The sequence below is a fragment of the Nothobranchius furzeri genome, chromosome 5 (assembly GCF_043380555.1).
Source record: "Nothobranchius furzeri strain GRZ-AD chromosome 5, NfurGRZ-RIMD1, whole genome shotgun sequence".
NCBI lineage: Eukaryota > Metazoa > Chordata > Actinopteri > Cyprinodontiformes > Nothobranchiidae > Nothobranchius > Nothobranchius furzeri.
In genome coordinates, this window is record NC_091745.1 from 50,612,189 (window position 1) to 50,625,814 (window position 13,626).

The 13,626-nt window shown below is 41.5% G+C and overlaps 1 protein-coding gene across 8 annotated transcripts in view; it reads right to left on the reverse strand.

Annotated features, from left to right (window-relative positions):
* The window catches only part of ubr5 (ubiquitin protein ligase E3 component n-recognin 5), a 91,082-nt gene that overhangs the window by 51,474 nt on the left and 25,982 nt on the right, over window positions 1-13,626 (reverse strand). For all 8 annotated transcript variants that reach the window (XM_015949314.3, XM_015949310.3, XM_015949313.3 and 5 more), the window contains 7 exons: window positions 10,485-10,601; window positions 10,261-10,371; window positions 9,986-10,140; window positions 8,752-8,869; window positions 8,043-8,227; window positions 7,797-7,906; window positions 1,248-1,360 (listed from right to left, as the gene is read on the reverse strand). In XM_015949314.3, coding sequence (XP_015804800.1) covers window positions 1,248-1,360; window positions 7,797-7,906; window positions 8,043-8,227; window positions 8,752-8,869; window positions 9,986-10,140; window positions 10,261-10,371; window positions 10,485-10,601 — 909 coding nt within the window. The remainder of the gene's footprint in view (window positions 1-1,247; window positions 1,361-7,796; window positions 7,907-8,042; window positions 8,228-8,751; window positions 8,870-9,985; window positions 10,141-10,260; window positions 10,372-10,484; window positions 10,602-13,626) is intronic.

Below are 13,626 nucleotides of genomic sequence, written 5' to 3' on the forward strand. Positions count from 1 at the left end.
ATCCATTTATACAAAAAGGTTTATTTATTTCTCAGCCATAAAATCAGACATTTTAATGAATAATGGTTACAACAGACTAAACAGACGAACTAAAACGACAGACAGAATAACATTTTTCTTCACGGTAGAAAAAGTTTAGTTTTTTTACAGAAAAATCCCATCAATATTTTTTATTTTTCTAATTATTTCCACAGATTGTCTCAACAGAAATATGTATGATATGTAAAGGTCAGAGGTCACAAAAAGACCCACTTTTAAGCAGATAGAAATCTGAAGCCTGCAGGGACGATGTCCTACATGATTCAAAAATGTCCTGCGTGAGACACTCCCTTGTCTGCCAGTTTGGCAGACGTGGCTGAAAGGTTTCTGCCAATACTGCTGGTAGGAATGCGTGCCGAGCCATCAGGCCACAGGACTAAAGCATTAAAAACAGTCGTACTCCTATCTTTACTTCTGACAACATCCGTTGAGGCGGAGCAGTTCTTGTACAGCAGCTGGAGTAGGTCTATGTTTTCTCAATAATCCTAGCAGTTATCCATTTTCTTGTTTTTTTTTACCCAGTTTAGTGAAAGGTATTTTTACCTGACATGGTTCAGCTAGTATCCCTAGCCATCATCAGAGATCGCCGGTGTTGGTGGCGTCACTTCCTTTTATCCAATGCCACCAACACCAGCCATCTCTGATGATGGCTAGGGATACTAGCTGAACCATGTCAGGTAGAAATACCTTTCACTAAACTGGGTAAAAACAACAACAACAAGAAAATGGATTACGAAGATGACCACTGAGTACTGAAAGTAAAGTTTTTACCATTAATCTCTGGAAAGACCCAACGAAATGTTGTAAATGAATTAAATGATGGCCGTTTATTGAAAAATATTGGCAGTTTCTTAACATACAACCACAAAAATCTAGTCTAAATTACATGGGAGCAGGTCTAAGTCTCTGGGCGACACCATGTTTCCTTCTACAGAAGCCCAAACTGATCTGTAACAAACGCTTACAAAACTTTCACCATTAATAAATGTTGTTTTACACATTTACCTCTTCACTCACTGCCACTGATGAAAGGAGCTGGAGGTTGTGCTCCAAGGGTTTTTTGACCCTAATGGCCATCCGTTGGTAAGATCTTATTCGAATACAAAAATAACGCTTGCTTGCAGTGATTTAGGTTATGTACTGCCCCTATCGCCAGCTAAACTACACAGTGTCACTTTAATAAGAAATGCTGCTTCAGATCCACACACCTTTCCTACAGGAACGTTTTTCACATCCTCCACAAACACCACCTCCCTGAGAGGCCACTGCTCCTCGTTCACCTTCTCTTCCTCTTTGGGAGCTGGGGTGGAGCGCCTCCGCTCTGGAAGAAATAGAGTACATTATAGATGTCTGAACAGAACCACTGATATTAACCAGTTGTAAATGAGTGTGATGCAATGGTTAAACTACCACAGGCACCAGCAGAAAGGGAACCCAGAACCCTCAGTTTTATAAAGAATTCATCAGGGAAGAAGGTTCTAAAACCATAAAGACCAATTATTGCAGGAAAAATACACCGACAGACCTGCCAACCTTGTCTAAATGTTTCGAGTACCACACGTGCTGCGTTTTTTCGCACACATTTGCAACTCCTCGCTTTCCACGCCGTAACTTCCCCATTCACTGGCTGGAAACATCTTCTTGAATAGTCCAATGTATTGAAGGGTTTGACGTGATGTTACATCTATGTGACCAAATGCAGACGGGGTCCGGAAGCAGCCGGCACTGCACAAAAGGCTTTTTACTTTGGTGACTGGGCGTTAAAAAGCCAAAAATCTATGCAGTCTACGGTTACTACAATCACTAATCGGGGGAAAAAAACAAAACAAAAAAAAAAACTTTTTTTTCAAATCCTGGATGAAGTGCTCCACAAAGAACTTGATTTAAAAAAAATTAACAGTTAAGAGATTACTGAGTGCTTTATTAAACAGCTGCTTAGAAACAGCCATAAAAACCACTGGTTAACACGAGTCCTCACTGCTAATAGCTTTCAGAGTGCTAATGTTTTTAGAAGTTAGCTTACTGTTGTAACGTGGCGTTTACACCTTTTTACAATCAAACAAACGTACCAGAAATGTGTATTTAAAAAGGCATAAGAAGTCAGTTACAAGCAGAGGTGGAAAGTAACGAATTACATTAACTCACCTTACTGTAATTGAGTAGCTTTTTTGTGTATTTATACTTTTTAAGTCGTTTTTAAAATCTGTACTTTCACTTTGACTTGAGTATGTTTTTAAAAAAGAATTGTAATTTGCTACATTTTAAATCATATCCGTTACTGAGTAAAAACTAATTGTAGGCTTAATAAATTAAAAATATTACATGTAGCAGCATCGGAACAGAAAGAGACACCTGCATGAGCACCACGTCTAAACCGTGGGGGTGTGGGTGTACACTTTAAGTAATGAGGACAAACAGCCATTTTTACTGCAGTTTTGCTCAAAAACATCAGTTCAGTCCCTGTGATCCACTCGCTGTTTACCTCCTCTCTCCCTCCTCTCCTGCGGGTTGGAACCCGCACCTTCACGCACCGGTGTTGCGGGTTGGAACCCGCACCTTCACGCACCGGTGTGACGTCATCAGAATTCTGCTCGGTTCGCCCAGTTCGGTGGCCGGACTTGGTTCTGTGTTTGAAATGTGTTTCCCTACCGCTCCGCATGGAAGCGGCAAAATAACGTTTAGCGCTCATAACAAGTGGATTCTCAGCACTTTGCTCATAAAACAGAAGACCTGCAGGCCTCTGTGAGTTAAAACATCCTGATACTGTTTCAATTGTGAACATTGTGCTCCATCCCTGTGTTTGAACTCAGATGCTCCTTGATGCCACAGATATGTGACGATTTAGTTTGTTTCTTTATTTTACTCCAGAATAAGAGATTTAATAACAAAATCAGTTCAGTGTAGTTAAATTAAGTCATTCACATGATTCTAACATGCTGCAGTGTGTGTGTGTGTGTGTGTGTGTGTGTGTGTGTGTGTGTGTGTTACACATATAGGACTGCATGAGACAGCGTGGTTTCATCAAATCCACGCATCTTATTTCTTGATTGAAGTAATGGCGAACAAAAGTAACTTCTATTTTATAAATGACGTCTCAATAGTGTCTACGATAATGTTTTATCTTATATTGGACCTATCTTTGGTCTGGGAGGTGTAACATATCATGACACAAGCCTTTTAAAACATGTTAAAGTGTTACAAGAGGAGATAAATGCATACATTTATAGCTCATGTTTGGAGACCAACCTTCACAGTTTGGAGGCTCATGCTGGTGAGGAGACACCATTAGTTCTAGTAACACCTGGGCTCCCAAGGCCTGTTCTGACAGGATGGACGTTACGGGACCCTTAAGGATTCCAGTTGGACGATTGGAGGGTTATTTAGGAGGATTGGAATGAACAAACTGATTTCAGTGGTGAACGGTTAAATGAGTGAGTGAACCCGCTACCAAGGACGAACTCTGCTAACTTTAAAAATCAGCTGCTCTAAATAAGCATGAAGGTCAGAGAGGAGCTCTAGGATGGACATGGATAAAGGAACTGTAATGTAGAGGTAAAGTAGGGCCGGGCCAACGTTAGCAGCTGTCACACGGTCCATTTGAAATGTTTGAATTTCATTCAGTTTGTTATGTCAGGGTATATACTAGCCTAGTGAACTAGACCAAATTCTTGCTTTGCAAAGAATGGTCTAGGCATGCTCCATTGGAACCTCAGCAGCTCCTACCAGGACTCTGGCTAGCCAATCACAGCTCTCTAGAGCGGTTTCAAACACATAAAGAGCTGTGATTGGTCCATAATGGTGGGCCAATCATAGTGCTCTATCTGCTTAGTGAACAAATCACAGAGCGTTATCCGCTTTGTGGGCCAATCAGGGCACTCTATATGCCTGGTGGGTGGGATGATGCAACAGAGTGAAACAAGAGTATGTCACATTCATTGTCCAGTGGAATGCGGAGATCATTTGAAAGACAACGGTAGAACCCGCCCCACAACCGAGAGCCGTCAATGGAGCATGGCCAGACTAAATAATACATTTATTTAGTCTGGCTTGCCAGGCTAGGTATATACAGCAATCCTTAAGTAAAATTTACTACTTTTTAATACTTTTTTTTTACTACCTTCAGAATTTTTTTAAAACCATCACAACACTAAATTGCAAGTGTTAATCAGCGACCTATTTACACGTATTTTAACATATATAACATACAAAAAGAATAGACTTAGAGACTCACTGATGTTGACAATGTATTGCACATATTTATTTTACTTAGAAAATAAGCCAGGCACTTCTGTTCAGCGGTTCAGACAGTTGACCACGAGGCCTGAAATGATGCAGAACGACCACTGAATATGACGTCATCATTATGTGACCGGATATGCTAAAGTAGGGCTGCTCGATTACGGCAAAAACAATAATCACGATTATTGTGACTGAAATTGAGATCTCGATTATTTAAGACGATTTTTCAATTTATGTAGATTTTTTTGTTGTTGTTTTTATTCAGTCATAAAACTGCTCAGGGCACAATCAGGGCAAAAATAAATAAGAAACAAGATGATCACTAAAATAACTCCTGATTCCCAGTATAAAAAGACCAACATACTTACAGCTCATAGTTTATGACCCAAGGGCTATAGACCTTGGTTTAACTCATTTAAGTCTAACCAGTACAGACCCAAATACCAATATCTTGCAAATACTGACAGCAAGAATTATACTGTGGCATTTATAACAAATACATGCAAATTGATGTTCACTAAATTTTGCATAACATTTATTGAGTCGTGTCAAGGTGCTGTAGGCGAGTGCAGAAGTTGTGTCAAGGTGCTGTAGGCGAGTGCACTAGCACCGTGTCCTCAGAGAGATTAGTTATTAGTTATCAGCGTGAGGAACTTATTTCTACCTTATTTATAAACTATTTATTTACAAGTCCATCAGTTAATGTAATAATTGTCCCAACCACAGCTGCACCCCCCACCCCCAACCCGGTCTCACAGCAATCAGGGGCAAGCTGCACGTGTGTTTAGCACGCCGCACGCGCACATTTAGCCGTTTTTATCGGCTCAGGAGTCCGCAGGTGCGGTGTGTGTGTCACTCACTCTGGTTAATCCAACAAGGAGCCGGCTCTGAGAGCTGTTTCTTTAGCGACCGACACATCACTACATCATTCCCTTTCCTAATGTCCTGAAGAACGGTCCGGAGCGCAGGCGGAGTGTTTAGCTAACCTGCAGGAAACGTCGATGACAGTTATCCAGAAAGTAGCTAAGGGTTACCAGAGATGTTTCTGAGGTGTTCGTTAGGTACTTTTAAGATTTAAAAAGTCAGGAAGGGGGTCTGAAAAGCTGTTGGAAATAGCATCAAAGTCGCCAAGTTGGCAACACTGTGGAGGAGCGCTTCATTTTTAACTCAGGGCAGCGCAAGCGGGAGGAGCAAATAATCGGCTTGTTTTGTTTTTATAATCGTTCAAAACATTTCATTCGGAATATATTTCTATGTCGATGTTCAGAATACGACACCTGATAGTCTGAAAAAAATAATACCTAATTTGGAAAAAATAATACCTCTGAGACCAAATTTAACACTTTTAATGGCCTTAAATTTGACTATTTTAATTTATCACTTTTTAATACTTTTTAAAACCCCGCGGACACCCTGTATGTGACAGGTTAGAGCACAGTATGTTAGAGAATGTCATGAAAACATTGCGATACCTCACGTACTGATGGCATCTAAAAAAATAAAATAAATTCTCTAAATAAAGAATCAATTTAATCACAATTGAAACCTACCATCCTAGAAAGACCTCGTCCAATCAGTGTGCACGTCCTGTTCTCACTGACTGAAATCCCTCCATCAAACTCTCTGTGTGTGTGTGTGTGTGTGTGTGTGTGTGTGTGTGTGTGTGTGTGTGTGTGTGTGTGTGTGTGTGTGTGTGTGTGTGTGTGTGTGTGTGTGTGTGTGTGTGTGTGTGTGTACACGAGTGAATTGTGAACTGGCATTGTGATTTTGCACTCCTTAGATGTAGCCATCCTTACGCTGACAAAAATTTAACAAAGAAACTTACTTTGAGTACATTTTATTTACGATACTTTTTACTTTTACTTGATTAAAAATTTAGGCAAGTACTTTTACTTGTACTCGAGTAAAAAATTATCAAATTATTGGTATTCGTACTTAAGTAGGAAATTTTAGTACTCTTTCCACCTCTGGTTACAAGCAGATCCTAGCACATACTGGTCGTTAGCATTAGCAATAGCGTTATTATCATGAGTTAATGAATTAGAATAGCACAGCTCACTACCGAGCAAAAACAAGACTGTCATTTAAAGCATCTCCGAATCACCAAAAGGTTAACCAACCAGAAATAAAACAGCTGCAGGCTTCCAGGCGTGTAAAAGGCTTTCGTTTGAGTTGCAGTGTAACACAAGGAAGGCAGCACACGGTAGTTTGTTGTTGATCGCCTTAGCGCTAGATCGTTTTGGGCCGCGGCTGTAAAATAAGTGAGATGCGAACCAGAAAAGCTTCTGCCGTTCACAATTCGACAACAGATTATTAAAGAACAGATTGCGCTGTTTTGGTAGTTTTGGCATTGACATCATGACACAACATTCTGTATCTCTTCAAAAAACCAGTAAAAAAAGTCCAAAAACGCTAGCGGCGAGAGGCTATTTTTGATCAGTCAACAGCCGGCAGAGTTTTGTAATTCTGTAATGAGAGCTGAGTAAAGATGCTCAGAGAGTGGAAATATTTATTGGAACTGCCTTCCCTCATTCTGAAACTAACATAGGAAACCAACTTCAGCTTTGTCTGGTACGTTTTTCTTGTTTTTGTAATAATTTAATCTCTTTCTCGTTAAAGAAATATTCACATGGACAAGCCGTCCCTGAGGTAATCCATAAGCAGGGTTGGTACCCATAACTAACAACTGAATTAGCTCCAGTATCAAGTGTTGATGTGCACAAACCAGATGTTTTAACGCACGGAGGCTGCAGTTCTGTTGTGTGTGAGCAGAGCTCACCGCGGCAGAGCGGTAGGAGAAGAGGTTTCAACAACAGAACCGACCAGAATACTGACGTAACATCGGTGCAAAAATGTGCAGGTTTTGATTGGCAGAAGGAGAGGGAGGGGGAAGGGGCAAACACAGTAAGAAACATGGAGGGACCGGACTGATGGTAAAGTTTTTGAACCAAACTGCAGTAAAGCGTGGGTGTTTTTAACCTCCTCGTTAGGTCTGGTCCGCTGACACACAGAGAGGGAGTTTACCTTTTTAAACAGCAGAGCGAGGGAACCGGAGGATGGAGAGAGGCAACAGGCAGGACGTAGGATGGAGGATGGAGCAGGGAGGAGGGGGTGTTGCGCTGAAATCGTTTTTCTACAATGATTTGCTGAAACTTCTTCACCACGCTGCCGAGTCATGTTGTCAGACAAAATACCACACGTGCACATTTGCTACAGAGCTCACGTCCATAGCTTTTTGCGTAGTTGTGGGGTGTGTCGTACCAGCGTAATAAGATGCCAAAATGAGTACCGGTTGGCAGGTCTGCACTGATGATAAAAAGAGTAGGGACTATAACAATCACAGTAGAGTTTTCCTTATGGTTCCTGAGAGAAGTCAACAGGAACACAGCTGCTGATAAAAGCCTGTCCACCATCTGCTGCAAAGTCAAAGGACTAATGAGAGCAGAGTGAGCAGGACACGGGTTATGTGCCCGTGAGACAGGAACGTTAAGGCTTATAGCATGAGAGAAGCAACGTACTGTAGGGCAGCGAGGCACTGCTCGCAATGGAAGATGCATCACTGCAGGTAGAGGCAGGTGAAGGAGGAGGACCCATCTCAGTCTTCACCAGCTCCGGTTTGCTTTCCATTCTAAAGTGATAAATGTGGATCTTTAACATCTTAGGAGCACAGCAGCAAACATCTGCATTTACACCGAATGTAACCAATGACTCTAGATGGCTGAATGTAATTGTGAAACCAGTCAGCAAATCAGAGAGAAACTGACTTGATTTCCTGGGTCTTTGTTGTCTTCTCCATGTTCTTGAGGCTCTCCGGTGAGCGCAGCTGGAACCTGCAGCTGTCATTCATGTTCCAAACAGACTCCAACAGCACGCCTACTTTGGGGATTCCAGCACTGACAGAAAAGGCCACTGCGCCGGCATGATAGAGGGGGTTATTCCTCAAACACACCTACAGGAGGAACAGATTCATTTATCAACATACATCATCACTGAGGTTTAATCTCAGGTGGCACCAGTTTTCCTGACAAAAGTTCTGAAAGAAGGCTAGTGTCTAAAGCTACGATCACACTGCAGGTCTTCATGCTCAGCTCCAATTTTTGTGTAATTGAAAAAGCAAAAGAAAACAAACACTCTCCAGTAAGAACGGTTCACGGCTCCAAAGCAACCGTGTGTGCAGAAGAAGTAGTCACACACAGCGCGCTCTGTGGAGTCTGAACCAGGAGAGTCTCAAGTTTTGGCCTGTTTCAAAACGATAAACTGTTTTTCTCTCCCGCCGTCTACCCAAATGATTATTTATTGACATCAGATGCGTAATGGAATCAGTAACACGTATGAAAATGACCCTGATGTAATTTAAAAAAGATGTGATCTGTGCTGTTCAGAAAGAAAAATCAGATATGGGTCTCGTGGGGAAAAAACTGGATTTGATGGGCTGTTGCCTGCAATGGGAACCTAGCCAAATTCTCTTCTGACCTGCGTTCCCACAGTGATGTTGGGTATTGAGGAGATGCCGGCACTGGACTTTGGCTTTTTGTTCTTGGCTCTGGCCTTCTCAAGCATCTTCTTTCTTTGACTAAAAGGCACAACACCCCTGTGGAATAATGAAAGCAGTAAACTATCAAAATACAGCTAACAATCATACTTTTCGCTTTACACTGTGTGACATGACAAATGGCACAGAAAACGGAATGCTTGGATATTAAAGACCAAGTTCACTTGTTTTTCTCATCCTATCTAAAGTGGTCACTAGTAGAAATGAACACCTTGTGAGTTGATCTCTGCGGGGAGAAAGCTCTGGTGATTCTGTTTCAGGAACTAGAAGTTAGCCGGAGTAGTGGGGAGCAGAAAATGACAGGATTTGGAGTCTTACGTGCTGATAATTGGACATCTCGTCTCTAACTGGCTAACAGCAATGTGACTACCACCGACTCCGTTATCTCAGGAGGTAGAGCGGGTTGTCCAGTAATCGTATCGATAGGATTGATCCCAGCTCCTGGCAGAGAACACTGATGTCTGTATGTAGGATTACTACTGACTTTTCCAGCCTATTGAATGCACCAGGGCCAACTGGTGATCCATCCAACATGGCTGCCAGCAGACCATGTCGCCTTTACGTTTATATTATCTCTGTGCTTCCCAACATACACAAGCATTAACCGTCATTTAACTAGTTGGGACGGTGTTACCTCAACAACTAAAAATAACTGGAGTCAAGCACATCGTCCTCTAGGTACGCAACTCCAAGACCGTGCTTTTTTTAGGGAAGCCTGCCCATTTTTCTTGATTTAGTATTTTTTAACACCTGCTAGTTATCTGAAAAGCTGAAAGGATAACCAAAATAATCTTTTGGCCTTAAATGATGTTTTTCTACCATCTTAAAGAACATTAAAGATGATCTTTAATTCCCATCTGCTACAATCCTTTTATCGCTCTGCTGTGGTCTGCTGGGGTGCAGGCAGCTCTGACCCAGACAGATAGAGACTGAACAAGCCAGTTTACGAAGCTAGCTCAGTTCTCACTAGATTCGGCTGAGGAGACGTGTGTGAGGAGGATTGCTGGTGAAGAGTTAGGGTTAAGGTATAGTATTTATCACCTAATTTAAACTTGACAATAAAACTTGTATTACCCATTTGCAACAATAACTTAACATGTGTTTGCATTTCCCTCTCAAGAACACATTTAAAGAACCAGTAACAGTGACTCTCACCACCAGTAGAGGCTATTCTCCAGCTGTGCACATGTGTAAAGTGCACAACAATGCAGCGACACCATGCGCTCCCCCTGCAGCTCAGGGAAAGCTTGAGTGCTGTGCTCCAGTTTCAAGGCTACTGTGCTCAGAGTATCGTCTACCCAGGTGGCCACCTTAACAACACAGAGTGCAGCTAGTTAACAGTCTATTAACTACACATGACACGTTTGAACAGAGTCAAGTACAGCCTTATGACTGCAAAAATGATTGAATGTTTATTCATCTAAAAGCACCTTGTTGGTCTCTGTTGCTACGGTGGCTCTGATGCTGTTGGCAGCCAGTAAAGTGATCTTCTCATTGGTCAGGCCCAGGAAGGACACTCGAGGGTGATGGATGGAGGGATTCTGATGGAACAAATAACAGAAGAGTTGAAAATATGACCTTTACCATATTATTTAAGGTTTGTTGCATTTTATGTTTATTTGGGAAGTTCACTGAGACTAGTTCAATTCTCTACCTGTGCATTCCTGTAGGGTTCGGGCTCACTCCACCTCCACTGGTAAAGCTCTCCTTTGGAGCTTACAGCTACCAGCTCGGAGAACATGGCACCAATGCTCACAAACTTTACACCATCCTGGAAAGGTAATCAGAGGCGTTCTCATGACAGGCACAACTAATCAATTATGTAAGTGAACAAAGCCTAGTTGTGGAAAAGTCAACGATAATATCAGACCAACAAGCAGCAGTGATCATGAACGTTTACTGAAGATCCAAGAATTAAAGTTTTGTGTCATTTTTACTACGTGACACAGTTTATGCTTCTGTGGCTAAATAGTGACGCGGTGCAATGAATCAGTTACACAATACCTTCTCACCTCTGAATTTATTAGTAACACTAAAATGTTTCAAATAGATCATTAAATAACCTTTCACTAAAAAAGTGAGGAAGTAGGCAGAGGACATAGAGTCTGAATGGTCCATTTTCTGTAACTTATTTGTCGAGGTTGTTTACTGGAACTAGAGTCCTGCACGAGCCTAAAATCTGAGCCCGTGTCCGGCCCGGCCCGAGGGGGTGGAGCCCCAGCCCGACCCGAAAAGATTTTCAGGATTCTCTGGCCCGACCCGAGCCCAAGCCCGACTTTTTTTTAACTAACTAAATGAAAACAAAGTGTGTCAACCCTGACCAATGTGTTAAAGGACGTGCAGGATCCGATCAATTTCTTTTTCCTTCATTTACCGTCACGGAGATGACGGCGCACTGGCTCTGGTGGTAATCAAGTTAAATTTGATCTCTTTCCAACAATTTTCACAAGAAAACAAAACAGTCAAAAGCAGGGCTTTTGTTGTGTTGACCGGACAGTTCCCACATTAAGACAGTTTATTTTGACGGTGAAAGAATAGAAAGAATTACCGACGCATGCAGATGAACTGACATTTTATTCTACACACATTGCAGATGTAGCTAAATCACCCAAGAAAAGATTCCCATCTGAACATCTGAGTTGGACACTGCTCAGCGCAGCTCACTGTCAGCGCATATGTGCACAGCGAGCTGAAGATGTGGAGATTGGCTTGGAGCGCGTTGCAGAACCAGAGCGCATGCGGGAAGGTTCCTCCCACTGAAGCGAGTGTTTTCCAAACCCCGTCTCTCAGAGAGACTTGTCACTTAGAAAATGTTCCCTGATTATGAAACTTTGGCTGAATAGCGCTTGTTCTAGAGCTGAAACTAATCGATTTAATCGATTATAATCGATTATTAAAATAGTTAACAACTTTTTTAGTCATCGATTAGTTGTTTAATAATCATATTTTACCGCATAAAGTCTATTTTTACCACAATCTGACATCGGTTACAATCTGTTAAATTTGCCGCCAGTGTGTGGCAGTAATGAGCCACTGATCTACCAGTGGAGCCGTAGAAGAAGAAACGAGCCAATAAGTGCCCTCGGTTTTCACGACGTAACACGTTACTGACGCGCATCTTGCTGTGAGAGATGGCGGAACAAGAAGAAATACGGAAGAAAAATAGAAGCGACAATACTGAAGAGAAACCCTGGACAAATACCTCACGAGTATGGGAGCACTTCACTCTAGATGTCATGAAAAGACGGGTGACCTGCAAAATATGCAAAAACCATCTAGCATGGCACGGAAGCACGACGTCCCTAAGTGAACATTTGAGACGAAAACGTGGAGGCAGATGCAGCAGAGGAAACGCCAGCCCGGTAAGTAACAGAAAATAAACAAGCTAAATATAGTGGTCCATCACTACACGCAGATCAAATTTGGGAGCCGAGTTCGTTATAGTGGATGTTAAACATGTTTTTTTGCCGCGTCAGTCTACGGCGTTCTACTTCTGATTGACTAAATGTAATCGTGAATCTCCTCCGTGTTGTGAATCATGCGCTTGCCAAATTTAGCACGTCTGTTTATAAGAATGTTCTCGTTAAGAGAAAAATGGCACAAACCCATAACTATGTTCCTCATTCAAAAAAGGACAACTCCGCGGTGAAAAATATACAGACGAGCTGTGTGCAGGTGAATATAATGCAGCATAGTTGTACGCTTTCAATTTTTAAATACAGGAGAAATTCAGAAAGTCATTTTTTTTTACTATTAAAAGGCTGTTTTACTATCTAACACTGTAAAACGCCTCACAACACATTTTTGTCAAAATAAATGATCACTGTATATTGTTAATTAATTCAAATAATATAATATTGATTTAGTGTTGTAGTGTGTGTGGAGCTTTATTTTATATGTGTACTTATTTCAGTCTATTTGTGTTTCTCATGCAGAAAAAAAACAAGCAACGATCGACAACTACATGGGGAACAAGACACTCACCCCCCAGCAATGCATACCACTTACAAACTCTATTCTAGATTCTACATTATTTTTTATGGAATTTACCTCTTATATTTTGATGCCAAAAAATTATTCTGGACTGATAGTTTGCACTGTTTAGCTCATTTTACACCGCTGACTGTGTTCGTGTGCAATAAAATAGATTGCAGTCAACTGCACAATTCTCCTATGTTTTTCTTTTTCTTAACTGAAATGTATTCATCACTTGTATAGGTTAAATAGCTAAACAATAACAAACCGATTAAACGATTAATCGAAAAAATAATCGACAGATTAATCGATTATGAAAATAATTGTTAGTTGCAGCCCTAGCTTGTTCCTGTCTCCAATGTGGCGACACATCCAGGAGCCATCTGAGGAGAAGCCCAGTATCTGACATCCTCTTCAGCTCAGGAAGCGCCTATGATTACGCACAAATGTGACCAGTCAACCTGGTCTCACAGTAAGACTGGGTTGGGCCTGTTCAGGTTTACGCAGACAATCTTTACATAGAATTGACTTACAGATATAAAATTAATTCAGTAAAATATAAAGCATTTTATTTAAATAACCATTCATTATTTTACTAGCACAGAGAGCCGCATCAGATGTATGGAAGAGCCGCAGGTTGCCGACCCCTGGTATAGCCTATAAAATGACATGTTGAGGACGCAAACTCAATACATCTCTTTTATTGTGAGGTAATAATTTCTCCGAGTTTTGCGGGCGGGAGTAGACATGCACTCTGCAGGTGTGGGCGGGAGTAGACATGGTAATGGTCAGAAATTCAGCGGGAGCGGGATGAAGAAAAC